Here is a 14,212-nt window from a genome sequence, read left to right as displayed (position 1 = left end):
TTGCTGGCTCTACACAAGAAGTCTTGAATCCACTGAAGTGGATTTCAGTCAAATCAGTTTTACCCTGCCAAAAATATTGACAGTAAATGGTTTGGAGGAGAAATGCCACATATTAAAAACATAATATGAAAAGACCAAAGCAAAGACAGTTCCTTAATACCCACTGAGGGAAAACCACATGAGAGAACTGGAAGTGTGAACGACCAAGGAGAATATTGGGGCTTACGAAAATGACTGCATTTCCCCAAAACAGCACAGTACCTACCTTTCCCACCTCAATTTCCTAAAAGATCATTAGCTGTCCTTTAACCTGCCCGAGTAACATGCCCGGTATTGTCACCCACCACTCTGCTCTGATTTTTAAAATTAAAGCATACACATTTTTGTCCCAACCAAACGGTCTTTAGTTTTGTTAGTATAAAAATACTTAACAGTGCTAGAACAGAAAGAGGGAAGAGGAGAAATATGTTTTCTAGGTTTCACTTTTCATCAGCACCTTGTGTTCAGCTACTTTATCATCTTATCATTACAGCCAGCTAGGTTGTCGATGTGTATTTATCCAAGCCATCAGCAGAAGAGAGAAAAACATAGCTTTAAAATAGGGAAATAAAACTGGAAATGTTCACCTTAAGGAGAGGGTGAGGGACAGGCCAAAATATATGGAATGACTGTAATCACTCAACATTTTCACATTGACAGACCTACATGATTTCCTCCAAAAGTGTGTGAGGAATCAGCTAAGGAGCATGCGCATGTCAGTGGCAAGCAAGCTGCGGGACACCAGAAGGATTCCCGAGGTCTGGAGCACAGCCCGTTCTCCTGGAAACCATCGCCTGGGAAGGCCGATCCCAATCCCAGGGAAAATAACAGCATTGTTATTACAAGGCTCTGCGGACCAAGAATTAGAGCATAACATCATATTATTACTCCCCGCTAGCATATTTTTGAGGGTAATAGGTTTGCCTGATAAAATCTGTTCCTTTGACGGGGCAGCGTAATCAGCGTTAAAGCAGTAATTGCTAAAAACTGCTGTGTTGAAAGGAAAGCTCAGACAATAGGCTCGGGTACGTCTGCCTTGTTCCGTTCAGCGCTGTACTTCTGTTTGGAGATGTGTTTAAAACAAACAGCACACACCTCAAATGGGTCAAAACCTCACTTTTTGCTGGGAAAAGACATGAGGGCTTCTATTTCTAGCTGCTTCTACCAGGGATCTGGTTTTGGTCCTAAGTTATGATGACAGACTTCCCTGGATAGTCACCTAAAAATAACAGTGTGTGAGGAGCTGCTGCTGCAGTTAACCACTGCAATCTCAAATTTAATCGGCTGCAACAGGCTCAGTCCCTATTTGAAGCTCATAGACAAATGAATATTATTAGTCAGATAAATTACGGATAAATTCAACATTGAAATAAGATGTATTTTCTTGGAAGAGCCTATCAATGAGAATGGCAGAGGTTCCCCACCACTGGGACTCTTCCAGAGGCAACTGGATAGCCTGTCCAAGTCTGTGGTATGCTCACGTGTCCTATGCATGCTGGGTCAGAGACTCTCATGGCTGTTTCTGGTGGCTGGATCTACGAATCTCCAAGAGGGTCTTGCAGAGGCACACGGCGATGGGATTGCCTCCAGCCCGTTCAGCCTTACTTCAGGACAGCCCGTTCTCACGACTCTGGGCTTCTCGAGTGAAGGGATTAAAAGGCAACGTTTGCCCATGACACGTCTGTCATATGCATTTAGGAAAGTCCTATTTGTTGTTATTATTCTTTGGATGGCTGCTGCTGTTTTAACATTGCTCCCAATCAGATGCATCTGCAGACAAGGAGCTAGATGGAGCTGAGCGGTCCTTTGAATGGATACAGTATTTTCCCAACTCTGAAGTTGGCACATATTGAGCTCATGTTCAGTTCACTGCCCTGGGCACTAGGAAAGAAGGTCCTTCACCCTTTGCCCCAAAAGCTGGGACCCTGACATTCTCTGTATTTAACTGCTTTCAGCAATTGTCAGCAGTTACTGTTTGGAAGCACTAGCAAGAACAACTGCTGGGTACTAACATTCATAAGTTCCTGAAAAATGGAGAGAAAAAAAAGTTGAACTTAAAGTGTTTGCAATGAGAAATACGATACACAGCTCGTGCATGTTCCTCCACCAGCCAAGACACTGGTCAACTGTTCCAAAACGGGCAACCCTGCACTGAAATACAAAAACCCCGTGAAACTCACGCTCGAATGCATTTCTCTATCCGTCCAGACAAGCTACTGGCAGGACTGTTTCTGAAATCTATTAAGTTTCCCTTATCATAAACAGTAACACTGAAGGGTTTGCATTTACGGAGCAAGGGGTAACTCAATTTCTTTTCTGAATTACATTGAGAAGATATGCTGGGCCTTTCAAACTCAGATGTCACAGCTTCCCCCATTTTCATCATCTTCCCCATCCTTATATCCTCCGTTGTCTGGTCCCTCACCAGCAGATTTCGTTTTCTGTCTTCCATCCCTTCCCTGTGTAGCTCCATGTAGAGCAGCTCCGTGCTCCTATCTGATCCTCACGCGACTCCTTTGGGACAGCTGACATCAGAGGCATTGCCACACACTCCTGTCAATAGATACCTTGATCAGCTCGTGAAAATACAGCTGAGTTACCTGCATGGGAAGTTGTCTTCCCACTGGGAAAAAATGGTAGGAAACTGTAGAATGACAGCAGTTTGCTGGTAAGAGCCTGATATTTTGGGACTGAGCAGGTAGGAAGAATATAACAAATCCAGGTGCTTCCAGACAAGCTTTCTAAAACCTTGGATTTTTCCTTGTTGATTTAGCTGATTCCCTAAGAATTTCTAAGAAAAAAATTAAAATGGAAAGCTACAAACACTATATACATCAGTTAAGCACCAAAAGCCTTCTATAATCTGAAAGAACTGAAGAAGCTATAAAACATTAATTGGCAGAGACTGTTTAATTCAGCTAACAGAGCAAATTGGAAGAACCCAAAACCCTGCAATTCCAAGTGTCTGCAACTTATTTTAAATGATGCCCTTGTGGCAAAACCCTTCTGGCTTTTACAAAAGGGTGGACCGTAATTCTGTTGTGATTTCAGATTGACGCTGCATAGACCACTGAGATGCTGTGTTTGGGGCCGGGGCAAGGACGAAACATGAGGTCAGAAACTGCTGCGGAGGCTGCGGGATCCCCGCTGGGATGCTCCTGCAAGGCCATACAGCGAGTCGCACAACTTCTGCCAGGTCCCAATGCCGGGGTCATGCAGGCAGAACGATTCAATGTCCATGTCTTCATATGCCGATTCTTTAAAACCTGGGAGAAAGCAGCGGCAGCGATGAGAGACCCTGCAGCAGACGGCGTAGGTGCAGTCGCGGTTAGGCGGTGTCCCCGCGCGGGCTCGGGGTGGGCACGTGCTGGCGGCGCGAACCCTTCTCCGCTGGGGAACGTGGCACGTGCCTGCCGCGGCTGCCTCCTGCCCGCGTGCCAGAACCGGCAGTGACATGGGACTGAATTATTAAATAATTAAAGAGCGGCTCAATAATTAACGCAACGCTTTATGGAGAATTAAAAAGAAAAAAAAAAAACAGAACAACACAAAACAAATACCCAAAACTGCCTTAGCAAGTGAATCTGATGTAGCTAAGTGGTGGGCTCCAAAGTGAGCTGCTAAAAGTGCCCGTGCCAACGTAACGTACATGGCCCTCTGCTAGGAGCCTTCTCCAGCACTACCCAGCATCGCGACTGCTATCTTAATGAGTATTGCAGAAGTTAATATATAAGGTACGAAGAAGCCAGCTTCATAAATGGTGGCTAGACAGACGTCCTGAAGCAACTCAGGCAAGGAACGTGCGTGCAAGGATATACGGCTGGCCCAGCAATGATGCAGGGTCCGAGTCTGCAACACGGAAAAAAAGGGAACAAAATACCTCGGGATAACTTTTACAGCGAAAAAGAGAGTCTGGTAACACCAGCTCTTCCTTCTGTCTTCCCACCTGAAAATGTTCAGCTTTCATTCTGATTTTTTTGACAAAAGAATAAAGATTTCTGCTCTGAATATCTTCATCTGAACTTCTAACGTTCCGTAACATTATTTCAACAGAAATACCTCAACTAGCCCTCATATTTATTTGTAAAAAGCATCTATTCACTGTTCCAGGAATTTCTGTACTCAGAAAAATGAAAATACTTTGCAACCTCAGCATATGGGAGATCTGAATTGACTTCATTGGCTCTTTGATAATATATTAAATGGAAAAAAAAATCTTTCTTTAAAGACATTCGTTGGGGCTGCAAAATTATCGTTCACAAACTAGGAAAATGTGAAAACAAAAGAAAGCAAAAGAACGCCAGCTCCTAGCACACCAGGAAGGGTAAAATGGGAGAAAATAATAGATTTATTTTAAAAAGTTATTAGACATGGCGGCCTCAATAGAGTGGCATGGGGAAGAAAATGGAGAAAAAAAGAAAAAAAAGGAAAAAATACTGGAAATCACATTGTCAGTACCACGGCAAAGTAGGACTTCTGCCTCTTATATACAAATATATATGTGTGTATATATATGTGTATATTGCCCTTAGTTATATCTGCCTTGCAGCGTGCGCAGGGCGAAGAGCCTTCCCTTCACACCTCCGCTGGGGCTCCCAAACGCGGCCCATCGACCCAGGGCAGCAGGAGAACAGGGATTATTCAGGCTGCAGAGATTTGCTCCGAATATCTTGCTCTCACTGAAAAGACTGCCACTAAACTCAGCGGGAATCGCACAGGGGAGAGGCGATATGTCTTTAAATCAAAAAACGCACCGCTTCCCACACTCCCTGTCCTCCCCGCACAACGTGACTTCTACGGCCACGGTGCTGTATACAGCAGCCTGTTCATCGGCACCCCGCTCTTCTTGCACGTGCAGCAAGGCTTATGAATAGTCAGTGCCATTCATGACATTTTCTGCATTTGAGATTTTTTTTTTGCCATTTTCTTCCAGTCTTGGCAGGGTTTTAGTGATACACTGCCTGAAATTTACTTTCTGTCAATCTTTGGCTATGACGTTCACTGTCAGCCACTGAATAAAAATATATAGAGTTAGAAGCCGAGATGAACTACGTTTGCTTCCCCACGATTTTTCTTATATGTTCTTATTTATTTTTAAGATACTTGCAGGTTAAATTTGCCTAAGATTGGTATACCTGATATAAATCAATCCCCTTTTCCACATGTGATTTATTTTGCTTGTGTCTTCTCACATTTGGCTCAAAATATAAGTGCCATAAAAACAGATCCTGCAAATTCTAGGACTAGTATAAATCTTTTCATACTGGCTGCTTTTAGTTCTATACTAAAAAGCTTTCTCTTAGCATACAAATGTTTCTCTGCAGACCTTGCAACATAGGCATTGCTGCACTCTGCTACTACACAAAAACCTGGAAATAAAATGGAGTGAAAATGGACTACAACGATTTCCACTGTTCCAGCTGAGAGAAAAGCACTCAACATATTGCTATATTTTCCTGCTGTGGATTTTTTTCTCTCTGTGTGTGTGTGTCTTTGTGTAAGAAATGACCTATTTTTTTTTTTTTGTACTCACATTTTTTATTCATATTCCTCATGAAATGAAAGTCTCCTTTCTATCATTCCATCATTTTTTGTCTACACCTTTCCAGTTCGCCAGTGCTTTAACTTCATCAGTCCTGATGAGGCTCGGGAGCAAATGTATTCCTTTGGCTGTTCTTTGTTGAGAGCAGTTTCAACTCCATGTGTCAAAGGACATGTTTATGAAATATGAGAATATTGGTTTTAACCTTAAGGGACTAAGGGAAATACCGAAGTCATAACCAAAAGTGTTACTTGCAGTGTCTTTATGCAACCACACACTACGAATTCGCAGAATGGTATAGACTAGCAATGAGCATGGCACACAGAGAGATGAGAGACAGAGTATATCATAAAACCATTTTAGCACTAATTTTCAGTTATGTGCCTTGCTTTGGCATGGTGATAAATCACAGAAAGCCACTCAGATTGTCCCAGTCTTGGCAAAATAATTGCCTTAGAATAGCTTTCCACAGTCTTGGGTCCAAAGAGTGATGAACAGTAAATTGAACTGCATTTACTCATTTGAGGAAAAAGACTTTTTCTCTCATTTCCTTGGGAGCCACCTTTTGGATTAAACTCCAAAGAGTTCGAGAAGCTGGTGGCTGTGAAAATACCTGCACTTAGATCAGAATGATAAGTCATTCCAAGGCTTAAATACATTTCAAAAGGATTAGGGCCATTACTTATTGAGTTATCCACCTTCATCTATTCTCACCGCATTTGCATGGCACGCTACTATCCCTGACGCAACCACTGAGAACAAGATGCCAGTCATATTCTAAAAGAGGAAAAAAGCATCCACATTCAGGCAGGCCAAAATTTTTCTGATAAAACCAACTTTTGTTGAAAAACGCTGGGGAGATGAGTCAAAATGTTTTGTTGCTTACATCTTAGGTCAAAAATGCTTTTGACAAATGCAAGGCAGGAACCCTCCCGGTATTTCCTTCTGGCCTGGTGGGCCAGGCAGCCTGAGCGCTGCAGGACGCCCTGCTCCAGGACAGATGTGTACGGAGGCTCTGCCCTGACATCAGCATCGCTGATAGGGGTGCTTAATAGTTTCACCCAAGGGGCTTGGAGCGGAAAAACTCTGCAGCTGATCTATTAATCAATGTCCTTGCTGCTGGTAGCAGGGAAACCAAAAATAATGCCTGTTTTCCAAAACAAAGACAGGGTCCAGGAAGCTGCCAGGTTGCCAGGAACCTCAAAAGCAAAACAGCGTATAGATCTCACTGCAGCTGGGGCCAAGCAAGTAAACAAGTAGTAAATAAAATCCCAACTGACCCCAGAAATCTTTCCTTTTAGACAGCTCTCTTTTACCTATTTTCCTATACTTCAGACATCTGCCTTCAGAGGAGATGGATCGCTACAGCTGCCGACACGAGGCGTTCCTCCCTCCGCTGACACTAACCAAAGTCTGACCAACGGGCCAGAGGGAAGGGTCTGCTCCTCAAACATCTGCCGTTGGTGTGACCCCAACCAGCACGGTCTGCTGCCCTCCCTTGGCCCGGGCAGCCCCTGCTGCAGGCAGGGAGCGTTCCCACTATCCGGCTACTGAATCTTCAGGCCGTGGTAACTCATGTCCAACAGAAAAAGAATCAAGACTTGCATCTCTAAAAACCCAATTCAACATTCAGATCCAAGAGGGGATATCGAAGATAAAAGACATGCTCTGAAGTATGTCTGAATCCAGGACATTAATTACGCCACCTGGGTAGATCATGGCAGGGGTGGTGTACCCTCCTTGAGTCTGTGATCGTGTGTACTAGGATCACAAATTGCTTTGCTTTTTAAGAAAAGAAACAAATTTCAACCTCCCTTTATACATGGGTTGCTTGACGTTGCTTGATGTTGCAGTTCGAACCCCGCCAGTCTCCAAGCTCGCAGGCCTTATGAGAAGAGGAAATTCAAGCATCACTTCAAACTTCAAATAGAGGAAATGTGTGAACTGACAACTCTCTCAGGCCTCTTGAAAGAATACCGACAGTGCCTGCAGATAAGGGATATTTGCATTTTGTCTGCAAAAAATCCTTGAATCACTGAATCAAGAGCAACCTCTTACTTCGTTACCAACCTTGCCGCAACTCGAACAAGACCCCTTAAGCCATGGGCCCGTTTCGAAGGACACAGCTCGTTGGTAATAAGCTGGTTGGAGCAGCAGTTGAATTAGCAAATGCCAAGCGAAGCTAGAGCCCGTGTGCAAGGGCGGCGCTGGCCCCGGACGCCGCAGAGCCTACCTGTCACCAGGAAGCTGCACCGGCCGGCCCCCGCTTCGTTGATGATGTTGCAGTTGTAAATGCCGTAGCTGTCCCGGGAGAGGCTGCTCACGGTGTACTCCGTCGAATCCTGCAGGTCAAACTGGCCCATCCGCAGCAACTTGTTGCCCAGGCGCCACTCGTAGGTCAGCACCCGGGTGGGATACGCTCTCAGGACCCGGCAGCTCATGGTGATGCTTCGGCCTTGGCCCTGCCTGATCTCCAGGAAGGTCGGCTCCACGGCCGGGGGGTCTGCAGGGAGCAGAAAAGGCGAGCGTCAGCATTGCACCCACGTCCCGTCCCTGCCAGCTCCGAGCACGGCACCGTGCCCAGGCACCCACCAGAACACAAGTCAGCGATACGCGTACAACTGGTAACTATCGATAAGCAACTGCAAAGTGCACGTGCAGGGTATTGCATTCAGCTTACCGATGTTTTCTGCTGAGGTCTTAAGAAGAAACCAAATTTTGCTGACAGACGCTGTGCTATCATTTGAGAGGGGGCTGCAGCAAGCGCCGCGGCTCGCGAGCCGCACGCGAGTCTCGCCTCGCACCAGCCGCACAGCGGCCACACGCGGGGCCTTCTCGGAGGGGCCGAGGGAGCCGGGCTTGGGTGGAGTTAAGCTGCACGAGATCACACTTAGCTGGGCGCGCAGCCCCAGGCAGCGATTTTGTACGAGTGGGAATCGAATTTTGCAATGATGGAAGAGGGATCTACAAAGCAGCCCAGGCAGACACCTCCCGGCAGCTGCCCTGGGGCTTTAATGAGCGCGTAACCGTGTGCGCATCTCTCCTATCCAGTGCGGTGGCAGTTTTGATATTCCAGGTAGCACACAATGGGTCATCTTCCCTTTACCTGAATTAAGTAGAGTCTTAAATAATTTAGATTTGCAACTAGAAACTCCGTCAGACTTTTGATTCTAGCAAAATACAAAATGAATAAAATATAGCCTACATACAGCGTATGCAAAACCCTAACTTCATCCTTCCATTTGCCTTTTGGTGACCTAATCATTGCAAAAGAGAATCACCGCTGGACAAAGCGATGCTGGCACCTAGCTCTTTTCAGCATCGCTATTTAAATCAGGTAACATGAATAAGAAATACGGAGATGCTTGCAACTTTATGCAAAACAGTGACAGGACGTTCTAGCTCTTTAAAAAACTCATCCTTTTTAAAACTACTGGAAAGAAGAAATCCTGAAAGCCTCCTATGCCAGGAAGAGATGTGAAATCTTTGCATCCATATTAAAAGAGCTGTCTTGCGGGCATAAAATATAAAAATATAAAATCCCCAAGAAGCTCTACAGGAGAACAATCTTTACAGAGCCCATGTTGTGCTTCTTTAAACAGCAACTCTCTCTTGCCATTATCCACTCAAGAGCATCTTGTCCTTAGGTCCCCCACTGATAGGTACCTCAATCAGCGATACCAATAACCTTCACACCCGTGATATTTAGCCCCCTATGTAATGGAAGCTGGATACAGACTCCGTTACCTCCCCTAAATTAGGCACGTTACTTGGACTTGTACTGTTGCTAATCATCTCTTGCTTAGAGAAGACATATAACTAAAGACAAAATACTTGAAATCAAGGTAGACTTTGGAGACTGCCATTTTAGATGACATCTCTTAGAGATCATGACAGTCAGCAGCCATCCTGTGGCATACTGCAATAATCATCATCATTTATTTTGTATCACAATCCAAGTGGCACCTGGAAGTATTGGGAGAGGAGGACATGAAGGTGACCAGAGAGATGGAAGCGGTTGGCAGTGGCAGCAATGGGATCCCGGGTGCTGCCCTAGGCAGGACAGTGCAACCAAACAGTGGACACGAACTCGGGGCCAAATCCCCCAGTGAGATTCAGATGAAGAACAGAGCGATGTGTAAACCCATGGGCTAAAACCCATCGATGCCAGCCTGACCCTTCCTCTTCACAGATCAAAGATCACATCATGGCTTGATATAATTTCCAGGCCAGATCCTTAACTGGTACATTGACTTTAGTACAGCAACAAATAGCTGCAAATAAAAGACCACAAATCCTAAATCCTCAAAACGCAAACCTTCTTTCTGTTGATAATATCCCCCAATTTTGTGCTACCAAAAAATTTCATCGGAGCGTGACTATGCTTTGTGCCACAGTACTGTATAAAAAATATGAAATAAGATCAATTCTTCAGAAATTCCACTCTCTTCAGCCTGATCTTTTCCCTTTCAGCACAACCCACCAGTGTCTTCATCTGTACTCACTGCAAAATTTCTTATCCAGCTTCACTAAGAGTTTCCCAAGGCAGTGCCTTGCAGGCAATTTTTGGCTTAAAGATATGAGCTTTTCTAGGCAAAGAAAATGTGCCAGATCTCAGCGTTCTTAAAAGGGAGAGCTATTTAGGAGTCAAGTCTGATCTGCCTTTCACAGGCGCTTGCTGTATTTTCCTCCTACTGCCGTCTTACAATTAGTCCTTCTTTCAGAATCTCTTCTAAAGCATGACATATTACTGATGTCAGAGCCATTTACTCATCAAATTTGCTAATATTTGCTCTTTTCCAGTCATTTCTCCTCCACGAGAATTAAGCTCCCCAGGTTTTCTTTTCACTACAGTGGTAATAACATTCCTTTCCGCACTCACATTTGCTTCACGCCTATTGCCTTTACCCCCCACAGTCAGCACCATTATATCCTTTTAGAACTGGGCACAATTTTCACCAATTTCTGAGCCAGACCTAGATTAGCACTATTAGATCATTTTGTCCTACCATTTTGGAAACTTATTTAATGTTTGACTTTCTAAAACTTGCCTACCTTTTGCAATGACATTATCTTCTTCGGTTTGTCCTGCTCTTTCCAGCAATACACCATATTTAGCCTTGGAAGAAAGAGCGAACACTAATTCTCTCCTCGCCTCTCCATGTCAGCTGTTTTTAGAAGACCTTTAACATATTGGCACTCAGTGCTCTCCAGGACGAAGAGTTTAAGTTTATTCTCTCATTTCTTTTTCTCCAGGTTTATTTATTTATAAGAGATTATCCTTAGCAACATCTTTTAAATGCCAGTTTCCTCTGCCTTTAAGGTCAAAATAGTTTTTAAAAAATAGAATCTCCATTTTACATGAACAGATGATACCCAGTGACGGAAAAGGAAAATTAACGTTGGTTGCTCATTTATCAATTACACTTTTAGAGGTAAGAATTATAATAGAAAAGGAAAGGAATGATAAAAACTACAATATATGGCAGTAGCCAGAGCTAACAGTTTATTTTTACATTTTATGTTTTTACCACATAGCGACTTCAGAGCTACAGAAGGTGGTGGCGTCTCAGGCATCTTCTGAAAGCAGTGACGCTCAGAAGCAGACTTGCTCTGTTGCTGTTTAGCACTTACATATGTGCTTGATTCATTTGCATTAGTTCTTCCCAAAGGCTTTGGCAACTTGATTTAATTTACTTTGTTGTAGTTATTCCTATCTTTCATAATTCCAGTATTAGTTTTTGAAAAATATATGGAAAACCACAAAGGGAGTACACTTCATTCTCTTAAACAATTATCTTTGCAAAGCAAACAGTCTGAAGTTAAAATGGGCTTTATATTAATGTTTAATGAATTTTTTAGCCTAAGTACCTTCCTGTCTTAAGGATTATGAAATGGAAAATGAAGCCTCCCTAGGTATTCAGAAAAATGACAGCAAGTGTGTTTGTTCGCTTTAAACTAGACAGCTACTCTTCATGCTGTGGATCATATCAGGGTCTTTACGGTAAGGTTTGTTAAGGAGAAAACATACCCCTCAGTGCGTTTATTTGAACTGTGTGGCCTTGAGCAGAGACTTTACCTGCTGATTTGGTTTCTCCAGTTAATTTTCTAGCCCAAGCAAATTAATTTATTTCTCTCTCTCAACTCTAGAAACAGGAATAAATAGCAAAAACTGATGCCTCTGTTTTAGTTTCTGTTGTATTGGTGGCCGCATTTTATTTGATTCACCTAACAGCAATGTTGCTCTGGCAGCAGTACGAGAAGGAGTAACCTTAATACTGGATAAACACTTCCACCATAGGAAACAACACCAGCAAGTAAGAAGTCAACACCATCTCATCACAGTACAAAAACTGACTGACCTCTGCAGGGCTTCCTGGCACACCTAGCAACCTCCCGTTGCAGGCGCAAGAACCTACCAAACCCACCTCTCAAGTGCAGCAGCGGACGGCGTGCAGCCTCACAGCAGCGACACTAATGCCAGAAGAGAGGCATGGGAAGGTGATATGGGAGCACCCTCGGATGGTCTGTCTGCAAGACAGGTATTTTTCTTTCCTCAGCATAGAGGCTATACATAGAGGCTGGAAAACCCTTTGAGTATGATCATGTCTTTTATCATACAAAGCCAAAAACAATGAACCCAAGGAAAAATGATCCGTCCTCTTTATCATCTGAATAGAAACACCGAACTGGGACAGGCTTTTCTGTTTGTCCGAGTTTCCTGCTGCAGCAGGCACCGGGTTACTCCACGTCCTCTACTGCAATAACCGCTTCTGATAGTCCAGATCAGCAGTTTTGGTGTATTTATTTGGAAATGTGTAAAAAGCAGGCATTCTACTGAAAATAAACAACAGATATATTTTGATTAAGAATGGCTTTCCACTAAAAAAGTGCACGGCTCAAGGTTGTGTGATGGCCCCAAGCCTGGTGGGTCTGGCCCAGTCTCGCCGGCACGCAGCGGAGCTGCAGAGTGGGTTCTTCCTACAGCAGTTCTGTTTCCAAACCTGCAGCGTAGGGTTTCCTATAGGCTATTTGCACTCATGCAATTACTCTTTTTGAAGGTAGGCTGTCTGGCAAAATGTGCTAGGATTTTTTTTTGTTTTTTGAAGGTAGGCTGTCTGGCAAAATGTGCTAGGATTTTTTTTGTTTGTTTTAATGGCAAAGTACTTTAGCAAAAACTCTAAAAAACCTCAAGCTGTCCCAGATAAGGGGTGTGTATTGGTGTGGCGGGGATCTCAGATATTAGCAAAGGATTTGAAGAGGGAAATAAAAGGAAAGACGAGCTGTTCAGTTCCCCCAGCAGTGGGACGTTGGTGGTGGTTCCTGTGGGCTCCCGAAGATGCGGGTGCGCTAGGGCAGACCATGCCGCGGGAGCGTTCTTTGGGGATTTAAATTTGAGGCAGACTAGGGAGAGCTGCAGAAGAATACTACAATATCATGTAAATTAAGAATAAAAACCCCCACTCAGCTGCAAAGGAAAAGACGAAAACCCAGTTGCTAATGAAGCCTAATCTAGTGGAGTCTAATCAAGTGGTACCATTGAGGAAGGAGATCTTGGAGTTAGTGTGGATATTTCCTTGAAAATGGCTCAGTATTCATTAACAGTCAAAATGGCCAGTAATGTAGGAGCAATAGGAAGGAACAGACCCAGTAAAGTTATCATGCAGCAGGTTTAAGATAAATGACAGGAACTATTCCTATAGACAAAGTGCTGCAGCCATTTGGGCATCTCATGGACATTATTTTCCTGGCCATTAAAGGCATGCATGGATTCAAAAAAGGATCAGACCCAGCCAGGGGCGCTGAGTCTATGAGCGGCTGCTAAAGTGGGTGGTGGGAACGCAGCCTCCAGCAGATCACTAGCTGCTGAAACACGCTGGGGAAAGATCGTGCTATTAACCCGCGCTGCAGGATGCAGTACGATGCTGGCAGTGCCTTGCACGATTCCCACCCCTCCGCAGTCCTTACTCCCACATCTCTCCATCCTCCAGCTGTTCCTTCCGGGTGCCTCTAGCTATTCGGAGGATTATTTTCATATGCAATTGAATACTAAAACAGTGCTTTAAGATTTCTAGGTCCTGACTTGGTCTTATTCAACATAGTAGAAAACAAAACCAAATGGAAAAATGCATTCCAGTCAGCAGCCCAGCTACCATGGAGAAGTGCCAGCCTGACAAGAAGGGCTCAAAAGCATAGCCACCCCCACAGTGCTCACTTTTGAGGAATTTCCATAAATACTGAACTGGGACCATTAAACTGCTCTCAACCCAGCTCTGCTAAAACATATGACACGCTAAAAACACCCTGATGGCAGAGGCTGCGCCACCCGACGTGGCTGAGGCTGGATGGCAGCTCTGCCTTCAGCATCCATCCTGCCAGCCTGGCTCAGCTGCACCTGCCCCGCAACGAAGCCACCAGGCCCCTGGAAACTGGGACCCTTGTCCTGGGGAGGCATGGGGACCTGCCTGCCAGCGCCAGGGGAAGCCAGCGGAAAGCTGCCTTCACTTTGGGCACCGCAAAGTGCCCACGCGCCGCACACGGAAGGATCAATCCTTGCAGCTCTGCTTGCAAACGCCACAGTGCCAGAGGCTGGCGGCTCCTCAAGGTCAGGGCTGCGGGTGTCTTCTCCAG

General features: G+C 44.6%; 1 protein-coding gene across 1 annotated transcript in view; it reads right to left on the bottom strand.

The window, feature by feature from the left end:
• MDGA2 (MAM domain containing glycosylphosphatidylinositol anchor 2) overlaps window positions 1-14,212 on the bottom strand; it is a 411,004-nt gene that overhangs the window by 79,393 nt on the left and 317,399 nt on the right. Inside the window, exon 9 of the mRNA XM_068947620.1 lies at window positions 7,815-8,084. Coding sequence (XP_068803721.1) covers window positions 7,815-8,084 — 270 coding nt within the window. The remainder of the gene's footprint in view (window positions 1-7,814; window positions 8,085-14,212) is intronic.

The sequence above is a fragment of the Struthio camelus genome, chromosome 5 (assembly GCF_040807025.1).
Source record: "Struthio camelus isolate bStrCam1 chromosome 5, bStrCam1.hap1, whole genome shotgun sequence".
Classification (NCBI taxonomy): domain Eukaryota; kingdom Metazoa; phylum Chordata; class Aves; order Struthioniformes; family Struthionidae; genus Struthio; species Struthio camelus.
This window is presented reverse-complemented; position numbering and strand designations above follow the sequence as displayed.